The sequence below is a fragment of the Delphinapterus leucas genome, chromosome 1 (genome assembly GCF_059928025.1).
Source record: "Delphinapterus leucas isolate spDelLeu-1000000601 "Yukka" chromosome 1, BTC_Dleu_Yukka2, whole genome shotgun sequence".
NCBI classification, from domain to species: domain Eukaryota; kingdom Metazoa; phylum Chordata; class Mammalia; order Artiodactyla; family Monodontidae; genus Delphinapterus; species Delphinapterus leucas.
This window is the reverse complement of record NC_143129.1, coordinates 21,933,237-21,948,002: the sequence shown is the minus strand read 5'-3', so window position 1 is coordinate 21,948,002 and position 14,766 is coordinate 21,933,237. Positions and strand designations below refer to the sequence as shown.

At 37.5% G+C, this 14,766-nt stretch overlaps 1 protein-coding gene across 8 annotated transcripts in view; it reads left to right on the top strand.

Moving 5' to 3' along the window:
- The window catches only part of GPATCH2 (G-patch domain containing 2), a 187,991-nt gene that overhangs the window by 148,645 nt on the left and 24,580 nt on the right, over positions 1 to 14,766 (top strand). For all 8 annotated transcript variants that reach the window (XR_016392013.1, XR_002645345.3, XR_016392015.1 and 5 more), the window contains one exon: positions 2,120 to 2,208. Coding sequence is in view for 4 of the 8 variants with exons in the window: in XM_089906860.1 (XP_089762986.1) it covers positions 2,120 to 2,208 (89 nt within the window). In the remaining 4 variants the exon portion in view is untranslated. The remainder of the gene's footprint in view (positions 1 to 2,119; positions 2,209 to 14,766) is intronic.

The following is a 14,766-nucleotide window of genomic DNA, read 5'->3' as shown; positions in this document are numbered from 1 at the left end:
TTTTTCCCTACAGAGAAAAAAGGTATATTCAGTAAACGCTTAGAATTGTTTTAAGGACTAAATATCATAATCTCTAGTAATATTAAGAAAGTTCATTGTGCCTGCCACTAATTATTTCATATATTTTGACTTAATCTCCCCACTCAGACTTAAAACTCTTCCAATAATAAGAACTGAACTTTCCATTTCGTTGGTATCTTCCACTTCCTTTTTTCTCATTTTCACCATCACTATGGAGTCTTATGCTAACTCAGCAGTAGATACTAATAATTGCTTGCTGAATAAGTGAATGCATTAATTTTTTATAAAAAGGATGTGATACTGGGCTTCCCTGGTGGCACAGTGGTTGAGAGTCCACCTGCCGATGCAGGGGACACGGCTTCGTGCCCCGGTCCGGGAAGATCCCACATGCCGCGGAGCAGCTGGGCCCGTGAGCCATGGCTGCTGAGCCTGTGCGTCCGGAGCCTGTGCTCCACAACAGGAGAGGCCACAACAGTGAAAGGCCCGCGTATCGCAAAAAAAAACACAAAGGGATGTGACTTTTTAATTTTTTTAATTTCGTTATAGCTTTAAAAATAGATAAATATATATAAATATAAATATGTTTATAAAATAAATATATATTATATATAATATATAAAATAAAATATAAAATAAATATAGCCATTTATTTTTTCTTGGTATTATGAGCCAAAACCACACTTCAAAATCCAATAAAAATGTTATAGTTATACACACTAGTAAACATTTTGACATGTGTGTGTATGTATTTCTGCAAAGTTAATCATTAATTGAATGAACTAATTTTTAAAAATATTTTAATAATTATAAATATTTATAAAAGAGAATCATTATGCACTCAGTACAAAGGGAAGAGAAAACTAGATAAATACCCGTTTGCTTCTACCTATATTGATAGATTTTCACAGTATGCTTCTTTGGTTGTGTATACCCCTTGGGTTAGCCAGCTCATTGACTGTACTTTACTTTGTACGTTATAGATAGAATCTGTATTTAAAGTAATTTTACTCCCCAACTCCAATTTTTCATTATATTTAGACACCTGGGTATAAGTGTGGAAGTATATATTTTGAGTTTTACCTGAATTAGTTTCTTCCTTTTACATTTTTCTTTAATAATCTGGTTGTTTTCTAATTGGGCCCTATAAAACTTCAGTATACTACCACATATCTCTCTGAATTACTAAAAAGTCGTGTTTTCTAGTAAACATGCTTTATTTATTTCTGCTTCATGATCCCCAGGTACTATCCCAACCCCATGTCGGGGATTATAATCCAGGACATGAACATAAGAGTCCTCTATAGCTTGAAAATCTTGAAGACTTTTTACAGCTTTTCCATCTTATTAGTTTGTCTTGATTTCCAATTGAGCCATTTCTAATTTTTCCAAAACTCGTAAATTTAGGAGTCCATGTTAGACAGACAGTCTAATTCTGACTAGTTCCAAGAGTAGCAGAAGGTCTGCTTCTTAGTTCTTATACATCACGTCTTTACAAAGGTAATCCAATATCACGTTAGCTTGTCTAGTATCAATATCAGGATTAATGCATTCAAATTGTTTCCTCACCTAGCTGATAAATAATTAAAGAATTCTAATCTGTGAATTGTCAGGAAGAACATCACTATTTCCTTCTATTTAAAATGTTTTAAGAGAATTCACTGCCACATAATATCCTAAAAGAAATTGATCATACTTTTCCTGTAATAAATGTTGTTCTGACAGTAAAGCATTAGTAACCAATTGATAACCTAGCAACAATATTGTGCTCTCTTTAGATAATTAATCTTAGCTATTTTCCTGTCAGAAGCAACAGTGCTTGATTTTATGTTGAGCCAGAAAGATTGCCAGTTTTGAAAATTAAAAAGCATTCCTTTTATATTATTCATTCCAGTAACAATTTATGATGGCGCATTTAGCTGCTGAACGCTTGTCAACAAACGTAATTATGTTTCGATATAAACAAGATTGGTGGTTTTTACTAGGCTGCTCCATCTTTGTTGAGAATGTTTTGATTTAGGTTCAGATTACACAAGCTGTGTATTTATGTGTCATTTTTTTCCCTCCTTTGTTAATAGTTTTTTCTGATAATTACTTGTAGGCAAACAAGCATGCATTTAGGATCCCTATGCACTGGAGACATCAAACGGAGAAGAAAAGCTGCACCTTTGCCTGGACCTACTACAGCAGGTAAAAGAAAAAGGGCTTGGGGCAAAACACACATACAAAGTTCATAAATCATCAAGAGTAAAATACAGATAACCCTTAATCACTAGCACTGAGGAAGAAGCACAGTTACAAGAAATCAGTAAAGCAAATCATTTGCCTTTGGTGTCAGGATGTATTGTGTGTTCCTTGTGTAGGTTCTTCAGGCCGCCGATCACTAAAGTATTTCCTACACACCTGCAAAACTGTGTGAGGTATTACAGGATACAGATACTTCAAAGGCTGTGTCTTTGGCCTCAAGAAAGTTACAGACTTGTTGGGAAAACAAGGCATAAATTGATGAAAAGGTAAATAACCCCAGAGGAAATTAATAGTAATGAATTCACAAGTACTGAAGCAGCCTCAAAACACAAGGCCCATGTGGTAGTAGATGCCAGCCTGGTCATGAATGTGGCAGCCTGGTTTCTACACCCAGCTCTGCAGAGATCTTTGATTTCGTCTTTCCTTACTTAGACAAGTTAGCATTAGAATAAAAGATCTCTCATCATTTCCACCTCAAACACCATGTCATTCTAATGAGTGTATTATAGGGAGAACCACAGGTTTTGAGCTGAGAGAAGTCACTAGACCAAAGGGGACAGGAAGCCTTCCTGGAAAGGCAAAGACCTGAGCTTGGTAGGGAAGGATAAGAATAAGATTAATATGTATTGCAAGATCTCGTGCAATATACCCTGAGAAAACCATAATTCAAAAAGTGTCATGTACCACAGTGTTCATTGCAGCTCTATTTACAATAGCCAGGACGTGGAAGCAACCTAAGTGTCCATCGACAGATGAATGGATAAAGAAGATGTGGCACATACATACAATGGAATATTAGCCATAAAAAGAAACGAAATTGAGTTATTTCTAGTGAGGTGGATGGACCTAGAGTCTTTCATACAGGGTAAAGTAAGTCAGAAAGAGAAAAACAAATACTGTGTGCTAACACATACATATGGAATCTCAAAAAACAAAAATGGTTCTGAAGAACCTAGGGGGAGGACAGGAATAAAGACGTAGATGTAGAGAATGGACTTGAGGACACAGGGAGGGGGAAGGGTAAGCTGGGACGAAGTGAGAGAGTGGCACTGACGTATATACACTACCAAAGGTAAAATAGATAGCTAGTGGGAAGCAGCTGCATAGCACAGGGAGATCAGCTCGGTGCTTTGTGACCACCTGGAGGGGTGGGGTAGGGAGGGTGGGAGGGAGGGAGACACAAGAGGGAGGGGATATGGGGATATATGTATATGTAGAGCTGATTCACTTTGTTATACAGCAGAAACTAACACAACATTGTAAAGCAATTATACTCCAATAAAGATGTTAAATAGAAAAAAAAAAGATCTCGTGCAAGAGCAGTGGTGCGGGAAGCAGAGATAAAAACCTGTGATAAGGGAGCCGACTAGGCCTTAAATGTGGACACGCGCACAGGAACAAACAATTGACTGTATGGGTTTGTAATTCAGCAAACTGACTATGAGAAAATGCTTTCCATGTAGATCCTTGATCAATTACAAAGTTATTATTATAGTAGTGGCCTCTTGCTTGGGGTCCTTAACCATTCATATTTATAAACTGTCTCTCAGCTTCATTTAGGAATTATTTTATAGGAAGAGTTATGTTCTCCAAGATTAATTACAGAATATGAAAATAAGACTCAGATTCAACAGGAGAGTAAGCAGTGAGAAGGGGAAAATACAGATATAGATAACAGATATGAATAGACAGATATCTTGACATGATGATTTCAAAGGAAGTAAAAGAGGTGAAGCTTAAATTCTGTATTCAGTAGACCTATCCCATAGTTCAGCACTAAAACATTAAAGAATAACTTAAAATTAGAGCGCCCACATACAGTTGTTTCATCCACATAAAGGGCTAAATTATGAACTGTAGTTACAAGTATAGTTACAAGTGTGATATCTGATCTTCATCCTCTAACTTTGTTGAATTTTCAGAATTTGGAAGTAGGAAATACCTGTGTGCAGAATGTGTTTGTGTTCATGTAGAATAATATTTACTACTTACTGGGTGCCTACTATATACCAAAACCTTATTTTATCTTTGCAACAACTTGATGACTTAGGTGTTATTATCATTCACTTTACACCATAAAATGAAGATTCAGACATGTGTTAGGGTCTTCTTAGCTACCTAAGAAGGCAGAATGATTGAAGGGCAAAGGGAGGATTCAAGCCAATGTCTGCATGACTCCTAAACTCATGATCTTTTCATAACATACATATGGCCTTTCTGTAAGAATATGTGTATAAAGACCGTCTTATTCCATGTTTCTTGTGCAATTTTATATATATATATATATATATCTTTATATATAAATAGACTATTATATAATTTATTTATATTTATATAGACTATTATGTATCTTAAGTGCCATAAAAGATTTATCTAAATTTGCTGTATAGAAATACAGAACTTTCATTACAACACTTCTAATATATCTCTTTATACAGGAACATACAGCCACTTTTAGATCAAATACATGTCATAAGTTCCTCAAATCTTTCATAAGGCAGGTATAGCGTTCTTTAATATTCCCATTCCAGTTGAATGGACCCCTGAATTCTCTTACCTTTCAATGATTCAAACACTGGTGGCAGAAATAGTACAAGAACAATCTTAGGAATGTGACTAAAGCACCTCAGAGCCAGCAATAAGGAAGAGAGACTATCAGGGTCAGGTCCTAACACTCTGAACATATGTGAAGTGAGAAGGAAAATGCATAATGGTTGGGGAGAGCGTAATGTGATTATTTCTACAGGGTGATTTTGATGTTACAACTCAGTAGCGTCAGAGGAAATCATTTTTACAGCGTATAGGTATAAACATTAAACTTCAGCCTAAAACATTCATAAGCCTACACCAGCATACTCCAGTGTTAGTTATATTTCAAAACTTTAATGATTCTCTTAAGACTCAAGATTTTGATTCTATTACTAGATTATTTACCTAAAAGAACATAACTTATAGAAATTTAAGGCATTTTTGTAATTAATCCAATAGTATTGGAGTAGGAGAATTAGGTTACTCATTTTCGATGCATTTTTACAATCCATGCATAACCGTTCCTCTCAAAGAGGAAGAGAATGAGGTTACTTAAAAATCCTTAGTTTTGGGCTTCCCTGGTGGCGCAGTGGTTGAGAGTCCGCCTGCCGGTGCAGGAGACACGGGTTCGTGCCCCGGTCCGGGAAGATCCCACACGCCGCGGAGTGGTTGGGCCCGTGAGCCATGGCCGCTGAGCCTGCGCGTCCGGAGCCTGTGCTCCGCAACGGGAGGGGCCACAACAGTGAGAGGCCCGCGTACTGCAAAAAAAAAAAAAAAAAAAATCCTTAGTTTTAAAAAGAATATCTTCCAATACAAATGAATCAACTCTAAGGTGAAGATTATTCTCCAAATTCAAGTAAGAAATGCTTTTGCATAAATGCACTTTGATAATAAGGTTATGAATCCTAGATCATCTTGTCTCCAAAAATTATAGTTTTCAAATTCTGGAATATAGTTAATCACATAACAAAGAATCTTATCTTTATAAGCTTCCAAAGTTGAGTTAGCATGTAGAGTTATTTTCAAGAAACTATTCTTGCCATTTTGTAGGCCCTTATAGACCTCCCAGAAAACACATTGAATTGTGTTTTCACAGTTCCTTCTACCTTTAGTCAACATTCAATCAAAGCTGGAAAAAGACAGGTGAAGGTAACACTTTCTGATTTGAAATCAGGAATGGGAGTTAAAAGGCTGACAGTCTGAATATTGTTTGATGATCCTCTCTGATTTATATATGACATGTCATCAAATAGCAGATTTAGAAAAGATTTAGCCAAAGTTTATCAGAAGACTATAATTAGGCACTTTATAATCCCAAACTGTGCTTATACAACAATTTAAGATGCTAAACAGTTATATACTGTATCCATAATAAATAATATTTTTAAAGATTTAAAGTTCCCTATGAAATGAATAACCCCAAATCTGATCATCTCTACCTGCTAGTGTATTGAACATTTTACCCACCCTGTTGTAACAATAACACTGAAGCATAATTTAAGTAAGGCTGTAGACTAGCCAGTAGTGTTATCGGTTGAACATTTATTAATTGTGACAGGAACACCGAATTTATTTCAGTGCTTTAGCTTATTTACTGCTCTTTCACCTTCGTATTTTGTATTGACAAAGTAAAATGAATATTGATAAGGTTAGGTATTGATTTTTAAATGTATGGCTTGTTCTCTGCCTCATTCAAAGTCACATGCCAAAAGATAGTGGATGTCTCAGTAGCAAAGAATGTAGATTTACTATTATAAAACTGAGAACTGTTGAAGCAAGAAGGTTTGCCAGCAGAATGCATTTTATAGTTTGAAAAATGTCATCTGTAAAGGTAAAGAAAAGCAGTGAGCAAAATAGGAATGTTATTAACACGTTTTTAAAAGGCCGTCAGCAATGTTGGTTATGGTCTTGTGTTTTTGGTAGAAGTCACAGCTTACTGAGGATTTGATACTAAAAAGACTTAAGTATGTTTATTGAGCTACTGTGGCTACCACATTTTTTTTTTTTTGCGGTACGTGGGCCTCTCACTGTTGTGGCCTCTCCCGTTGCGGAGCACAGGCTCCAGATGCGCAGGCTCAGCGGCCATGGCTCACGGGCCCAGCCGCTCCGCGGCGTGTGGGATCTTCCCGGACCGGGGCACGAACCCGTGTCCCCTGCATCGGCAGGCGGACTCTCAACCACTGCGCCACCGGGGAAGCCCTACCACATTTTTTAAAAAATGTTTTGTCCACTATGTATTACTAAATTCATTGTTATCCACAATTAGTATTTGCTACTATTTTGCTTTCTATTGAAATATTATCATAGGGAAAGTATTTATCATAAGTAGTAGACTTTCTTCTCTACATTTTAAATTAGAAGTTCGATATCTCAGTGTAGATACTGCTCCAGCATAACTGTGTCTTTGTGGGCATGCAGGTTCTTAGCAAGGGGTTACATCACAGCTTTTTGTGACTTCTCCTCTGCATCCTACCGATATTTCAATAATAAAATAATCTTTATGAAGACTGAAGGCAATAAAGGCAGATTGTAAACCATAATGGGTGAAGGTTTCTAAAAGGTGTGCTTTTAAGTCATACTGAACATAATCAGGAAATGTTTGATGTAACCAAGCTCCTTTGTCTCTTCAGTTGTCCAAATTTATCTTATCAATAATTATATATTTTAAATTTACCACGTTAACCTCTTTCTTTTTTTTTCGGCCGTGCTGGCTCTTCGTTGCTGTGCGCGTGCTTCTCGTTGCGGTGGCTTCTCTTGCTGCGGAGCACAGGCTCTAAGCACACGGGCTTCAGTAGTTGTGGCGCATAGGCTCAGTAGTTGTGGCTCGCGGGCTCTAGAGCACAGGCTTTGTAGTTGTGGCGCATGGGCTTAGTTGCTCCGTGGCATGTGAGATCTTCCCGGACCAGGAATCGAACCCGTGTCCCCTGCCTTGGCAGGTGGATTCTTAACCGCTGTGCCACCAGGGAAGTCCCCTATTTTTTTTATTTTTATTTTCTTTTGTCACTGGATCTGTATGACCACTGTAGATTATCTTATCTCTTCCAGGATTTTAAAACAGGCAGACTTTAGTGGGGGAGGGGGGCAGGGGGCGGGGAATTGTTGTTATTCATTTTGAAACCAAACTATATCTAAACATATTGCAAAAGCCTAGGAAGTATGTAACTCTCTCCCTCTTGGATATATGAACCACCTTTCAGTCATGTGTCTCAGTAGAGTCTTAAACAGCTCTCCATTGTCATATGATACAAGAAACACTTAAGAAGGTAAGCACACATGTTAGATAGAAAATAATTGCTGTTCCTGACAGTATGAAAGACTAAATAATGAGAAAGTGCTCAAACCACAGAATACCTGGACATGCTGAATAATATGTGAAACCATCTCCTTTAGATGCATAGCTGAGACTGCAGGAAAGAAAGAGAGAAATGGTCCCAAGCACCCCCATGCCTATGCCAGTCTCAGAAGCCTTGAGGTTTGTTGGTTAGTGCCCTCGTGGAAAGAGAGGCAAGCCGGGGAGCTTGTGTAAGGCTCCTTATCAAGCCAGAACGTCTGATAAGCTCTATCCTCAGGACAAGGCAGACTAGAAACAAAACTCACCCACAAGCACAGGAAAATTAAGAATCTGGTTTCCACCGAGGCTCCAAGTAGAAAACTCTCTGAAGATTTGTAACCAAGAGCCTACCTTCACATATGAGTTTCTAGTTGAAAATGACACCAAGCCAAAAATTAGCATAAAAACTGGTCTTTGAAGCAAGTGCAAAACCACTCTAGAGGTACACACCTTCAACCCCATGTCTCAAGAACCACCACAAATGAGAACCTATGAAGATGACCTCACAAACCAAAACTAAAAGAATCCGTTATTAAAACATTCAGAACAAAGGGGAATAACTGAAAAAAGAAAAGACAGATGTGATAAAGAACCAAGTAGAAATTTGAGATTATTTTATTTATTATGAAAATATCTTGAGAATTATAAACTCACTGGATGAGTTGAACAGCACATTAGATACAGCTGAAAAAAAAAAAAAAACAGTGAGTTTTAAGAGCAATCTGAAGAAACTACCTAAAAGAAGCACAGAGGGATAAAAATATGGAAAATATGAAAGAATAGCCAGAGAACTTGAAGGAGCATGCAGTTCAATATATGTCTAATACAACAGAACTTCCAGAAAAAGTAGAAAGAATAGGGAAGTGCACTATTCCAGGAGAATGTTGAAAGAATTCAATGAAAATGCCAGAATTTTTAAAAATGAAGAAAACTTGAATCTTCATGTTCAAAAAGTACAAGTCTATCGAGAAGTTGTAAATATAAATAAGGTCATACCTAGACACACTGTAATAAATCTTTAGAACACCAAAGACAAAGAGAAGAACTTAAGGGCAACCAAGGCGAAAAGATATAACCTACGTAGGAAAGAAATTACACTGGCAACAAACTTAGAAAGAACGGTGCAATGCAGAAAATTAGAGAATATTTTCAAAGTGTGAGATGAAATAACTGAATCATCATAGAGTTTTCTGTCCAGTTAAATTACTTCCCAAGAGTGAGGATGAAATTAAGACATTTTCAGGTAAAGACCCATCATTACTAAATTCAATAACTCATATAGAAGAAAATGGAATCCATGAAAAAAGAAAAAGAATAAAAATCAAGAAGGAGTTGGGAGCAAAGAAATTGTTAAACGTGCATAAAGCTAAACTTACATTGAATGTATAAAAGTAATAATGATGATGGTGACAATGACCATAAAGAGGATTAATCTGGGTGTATAAAAGTAAGATAGAGCTAAAACTCTGGACAACAATAATATGTAAAATGTGAGGGAATAATAAGTCAGGTATGCGTGTTAACATTTAAAAGTAATCATTAAAAGAATAGAAATATAATATGTAATTTTCAAGCTGTATAAGCAAGCAATGGATGCCAGAAAGGAGGAAACAAAAATGTATAGAAAAGGCAAGGTAAATAGCATTAAGTAATAGTGTAAAAATAATCCAAACATATCAGTAATCACAATAAATGTAAATGGAGTAAATGCATCAATTAAATTCAAGGATTATCATAATGAATAAAAGAACAAAATTCAGTATATGCTGTTTACAATAAATACAACTAAAACATAAATTGTCATTTAAATCTCAGCCAAAGAAAGCTAGAGTAGCTGGGTTAATAACAGACAAAGGGAATTTTGAGGTATTTCAGGAAAGTTGAAACACTCTTCAAACAGACTTGCTATGCTAGTTTAGCAGTTTTTTTCCAGGAGTTTGAAATTTACGGATATATTAAAATCTCAGTCATTTGGGGAAATGTGGCAGAAGAAATGACATAATACAAACTAATGGTGATAGAATATTTTAAGATCAATGTTCAGTGAAAGGGTAACATTAAGACTCAGATGTCCTAAATTCAAGTTCTAACTGGGGCACTTTCTGACTAGTTGACTTTGGGCAGGTGCATTTCCTCTTTAAACCTCAGTTTCTTCTGTAAGTGGAGTCAATAATAACCTTTCCGGTTGCAACAGAAGATCAAAAGAAATGATGGCTACAGAAGCACTGGTAATCTCGAAGAGCTGCACCGTTATATTTTAAGTTATCCAAGTATGTCAGTGTGTGTACTACGCTGAATACTGTCCAAATGCAAATTGAGAGAAGTTAATATTGCAATTAATATGTAACCCAATTAATTGTTTTTAATGGTTTGGAGCATCATCTCCGCTAAAATTGTTTATTTGCCATTAATTCTCATAGGGAGGTAGTGTAGGTAATGGCAAGTGTGTAGGCTTTAAGAGTAAGCTTAACCAAAGTTTTTATCTTAGCTTAGGATGTGGTAATGGTCAAGTACTTCATCTCTCTGAGGCCCATTATAATTCCCCCCTGCACCACTGTTATGAGGAATGGAGATAACGAATGTTACATGCCTAGCAATTAAACCACTTGCCAGGTACGTAGTAGGTAGACCATAAATGGTCCTGATCATATTATAGCATCAAACATCCCTGTGTGCCTTCAGTGTTTTAATAAAAACATTCCCCGGGCTTCCCTGGTGGCGCAGTGGTTGAGAGTCCGCCTGCCGATGCAGGGAACACGGTTTCGTGTCCCGGTCCGGGGGGATCCCGCATGCCGCGGAGCGGCTGGGCCCGTGAGCCATGGCCGCTGAGCCTGCTCGTCCGGAGCCTGTGCTCCGCAACGGGAGACTCCACAACAGTGAGAGGCCCGCGTATTGCAAAAAAAAAAAAACAAACAAACAAAACACTCCCTTCTCCAGACATGTCAATACTGACCATGTTTTTCACTCCCTACTATGCAAAGTTTTCATCATTTAAGAAAAAAAAAAAAAAAAAACAAACAACGGCTTCCCTGGTGGCGCAGTGGTTAAGAATCTGCCAGCCAATGCAGGGGACACGGATTCGATCCCTGGTCCGGGAAGATCCCACATGCCGCGGAGCAACTAAGCCCGTGCGCCACAGCTACTGAGCCTGTGCTCTAGAGCCCGCGAGCCACAACTACAGAGCCCGCGAGCCACAGCTACTGAAGCCCACTCTCCTAGAGCCCGTGCTCCGCAGAAGGCACCGCAATGAGAAGCCCACACACCACAAAGAGTAACCCCCGCTCACTGCAACTAGAGAAGGCCCGCCTGCAGCAAGGAAGACCCAACACAGCCAATTAATTAATTAAAAAAAAAACCAAAAAACTAGTTTTACATTTCATTTTCTAAAAAGTGGCTTGTATTTTTAAGCAGTTATCTATTTGAACTGATTTTATTTAACAAAATTCCCATGAAAAATGTCTGAAATATTGCAGATAAAATGTGGAATGGTCTGAATTAGGCTTTTCTATATTAAGAAATAATTAAAACATTTGACAAAAAGTAGTAACAGCTACCACTTTCTCACATCCCAAACTGTGCTCAATGCTGTTTCTTAACAGCAATCAGAAACCCATGTCCCTAAATTAGTTACTGAGAACAGAGGACAGTATTATAAATTGCAATTCTAATAACGTCACATATAATAATAACAATAATCCTGCCCTTCAGCTGGCTAGTAAAGTAATGGGGAAAGAGGATGGATGGGAAGAAAGAATGAACATAAACCATTAAAAGCCTTCTGAATACAGGGTCGGGACTGAAGCAATGCACTAGCTGTTATGTGGGAAGCAGCATGTGTCACCTCCCCTTCCACTGGCTGTTTATCCAACATCAATACAACACTTTAGGAGCCAAATGACTAAACAAGGTGCCAATTAGGCTTGCAGTCGGCTGGATAGATTAGCAGCTAAAAGAGACCGATACAAGATTTTCATCTCTTGAGCCAATTACACCAGTGAACTACCATCCACAATACACTTTGGAAGATTTGAAGGGAAAGGACCGACTCAGCTGTAATAGATGTAAGAGATCCAGCAGAAAGGGGGCTGGGAGCAGGGCTTGCGGAAGGGTTAGGAGGCTCTGTGTTGCTAAAATTGCCCAAGCAGGAGGAGATCCTCCCAGGAAAGGACTTAAAGGATTTAGCACTGCTAGGAACAAAAGAAAAGGAAATGATGTTTGTCGGATGCTGTGCTGAGACTGAGCTGTTCCACTCCCATGTCTTAATCTCATAAAAGGATGAGCGACCAATAGTAGATGTCACTCTAGAATCATTTCCCATGAAAAGTGAAGTATCTGTTGTTGTTGTTTTTTAAGTTGTATAGAAAAGCCATTGTTTTTTGTTTGTTTATGGCATCTTTGTTTCAGTGTGGAAAGATTTAACATTTGAGAAATTAAATATTCTTTTTTTTTACTGTAAAGATAACGCTTTATTTTTTGTTACGAAGAAAAATGAAACCAGCATTAAAAAGAGAGAGAATGGATTCTTTTCTGCCTGTATAAAAACCAAGCATGAACTTATGGTTACCAAAGGGGAAATGGGATAGGGGGTTGGGATAAAATAGGAATTTGGGATTAGCAGATACACACAACTATTTATAAAATAGATAAACAAGGTCCTACTGTATAGTGCAGGGAACTATATTCATTATCCTGTAATAAACCATAATGGAAAAGAATATTTAATATATATACATATATGTGTATACATATATGTATATATATGTATGTATTACTGAATCACTTTGCTGTATGCCGGAAACTAACACAACCTTGTAAATCAACTATACTTCAATTAAAAATATAGACAAAAAAGCATGGGAGGAATAGGGTGGCCACTGCTAGGCCACCATGCTTGAAACACCAACATTTTAAAATTACAAGAGTGAATCCGTTATTTACTATTCACTTCGAACTGAGAATTGACCGCAATTTAGCAATTTGTGCAGAGACGTTTTAAACTGACCTCATGTTTTTTCTTAAATATTAAAATTTAAACCTGAACCTTTGAAAGCTCTTGTATTGAAAATATGATTAAATAGATTTGTAACCTAAAGCAGCATTAGCCCTCTGATCTGATCTTAGCTTATAGATGGAATTAAATTAATTCATGGTGATCACTAAAAAATTAGGGATATAAGACAAAATGCTAGTACACCATTTAATCTGACACACCTGAGCAGCAGCTGTTCGGAAAACAGTTAGATGCCTTGGTGGTCTGTCTTTGTTGTCACCATTATCATAATTACAAAGTAAAAACTTTAAAAAAAACTTTATTGCCTTTTTGTTATTATATTAAACAAGAGGTCTGACAAAACGCTTCTCTTGGTTTTTTTGGTAAGTAAGAGTTCCATTTTTTATATTTTATATGTATTTATATGTATATTTTTATGTAGTTTAAATGTATACATAAAATCTCTGTGTATGTATATTTTGCCTTTGTCAAGCAGTAAATAACTTTAGTCCAGAATTTTTCTTTGGTACCAGTCTTTGGCCATTCGAGCTGTTTGCAGTTGAAGGTTTTCTCTCTTTTTTTTTTCTTTTTTTTTAATAAATTTATTTATTTACTTGTTTGGTTTTTGGCTGCGTTGGGTCTTCGTTGCTGTGCGTGGGCTTTAGTTGCGGCGAGCGGGGGCTACTCTTTGTTGCGGTGCACGGGCTTCTCATTGTCGTGGCTTCTCTTGTTGCAGAGCATGGGCTGTAGGTGCGCGGGCTTCAGTAGTTGTGGCACGATGGCTCAGTAGTTGTGGCTCGTGGGGTCTAGAGCGCAGGCTCAGTCGTCGTGGTGCATGGGCTGAGTTGCTCTGCGGCGTGTGGGATCTTCCCGGACCGGGGCTCAAACCTGTGCCCCTTGCATTGGCAGGCAGATTCTTAACCACTGCGCCACCAGGGAAGCCCGTTTTTTTCTATTACATATTAAGATACTTGTTTCAATGAGCTAAGAACCAATTTGACAAATCCAAAACCAACTCATTATTGTGGTAGCCCAGTTCTCACTCCCTGTAATGAAGTCAGCAAATGGCAACAGTGTATTCTATGCTCAGTCAGAAAATGTACTGAAGATTGAGAATATCAAAATGTTTGGTAAAGGCCTTGCAAAAGTCAATTGATGATTATAGTTTCAGTTATAAAACTCATCAGTTTCGGTTATAAAACTCATCTCTATTTGCAATTTCCTTCTGTAAGTTTGAATCACAAGGAAAAACCCACTCGCTATTCCCCGGAAAGCCAGATACAAATTACCAGATTAAATATACTGTTAGTTCAACCCTGACATTTCTTTTCTTTATTATTTTATTTTTTTACTGTGAGATACATATACCAGAGAATATATCGAAATGTGTAGATACAGTTTTAAAACACAATAATAAATTGGCCATTAGTGTAGCCACCACCCAGGTCAAGAAATAGAACTCTATATGCTGCGGTCCCGTAGATAATATTTTTTGTTATTGTTACTGGTGCTTAAGGAGCCTTCTGTGCCTTGTATCACCATCCTAAACACAATCTTAGAGAAGTAGGACAGAGAATCCCAAATTTGGCGGGGTGAGGTGAGGTAGAAGGTGCTGTCATAATCCCAAATCAGGGAGGAAAGATGGATGATG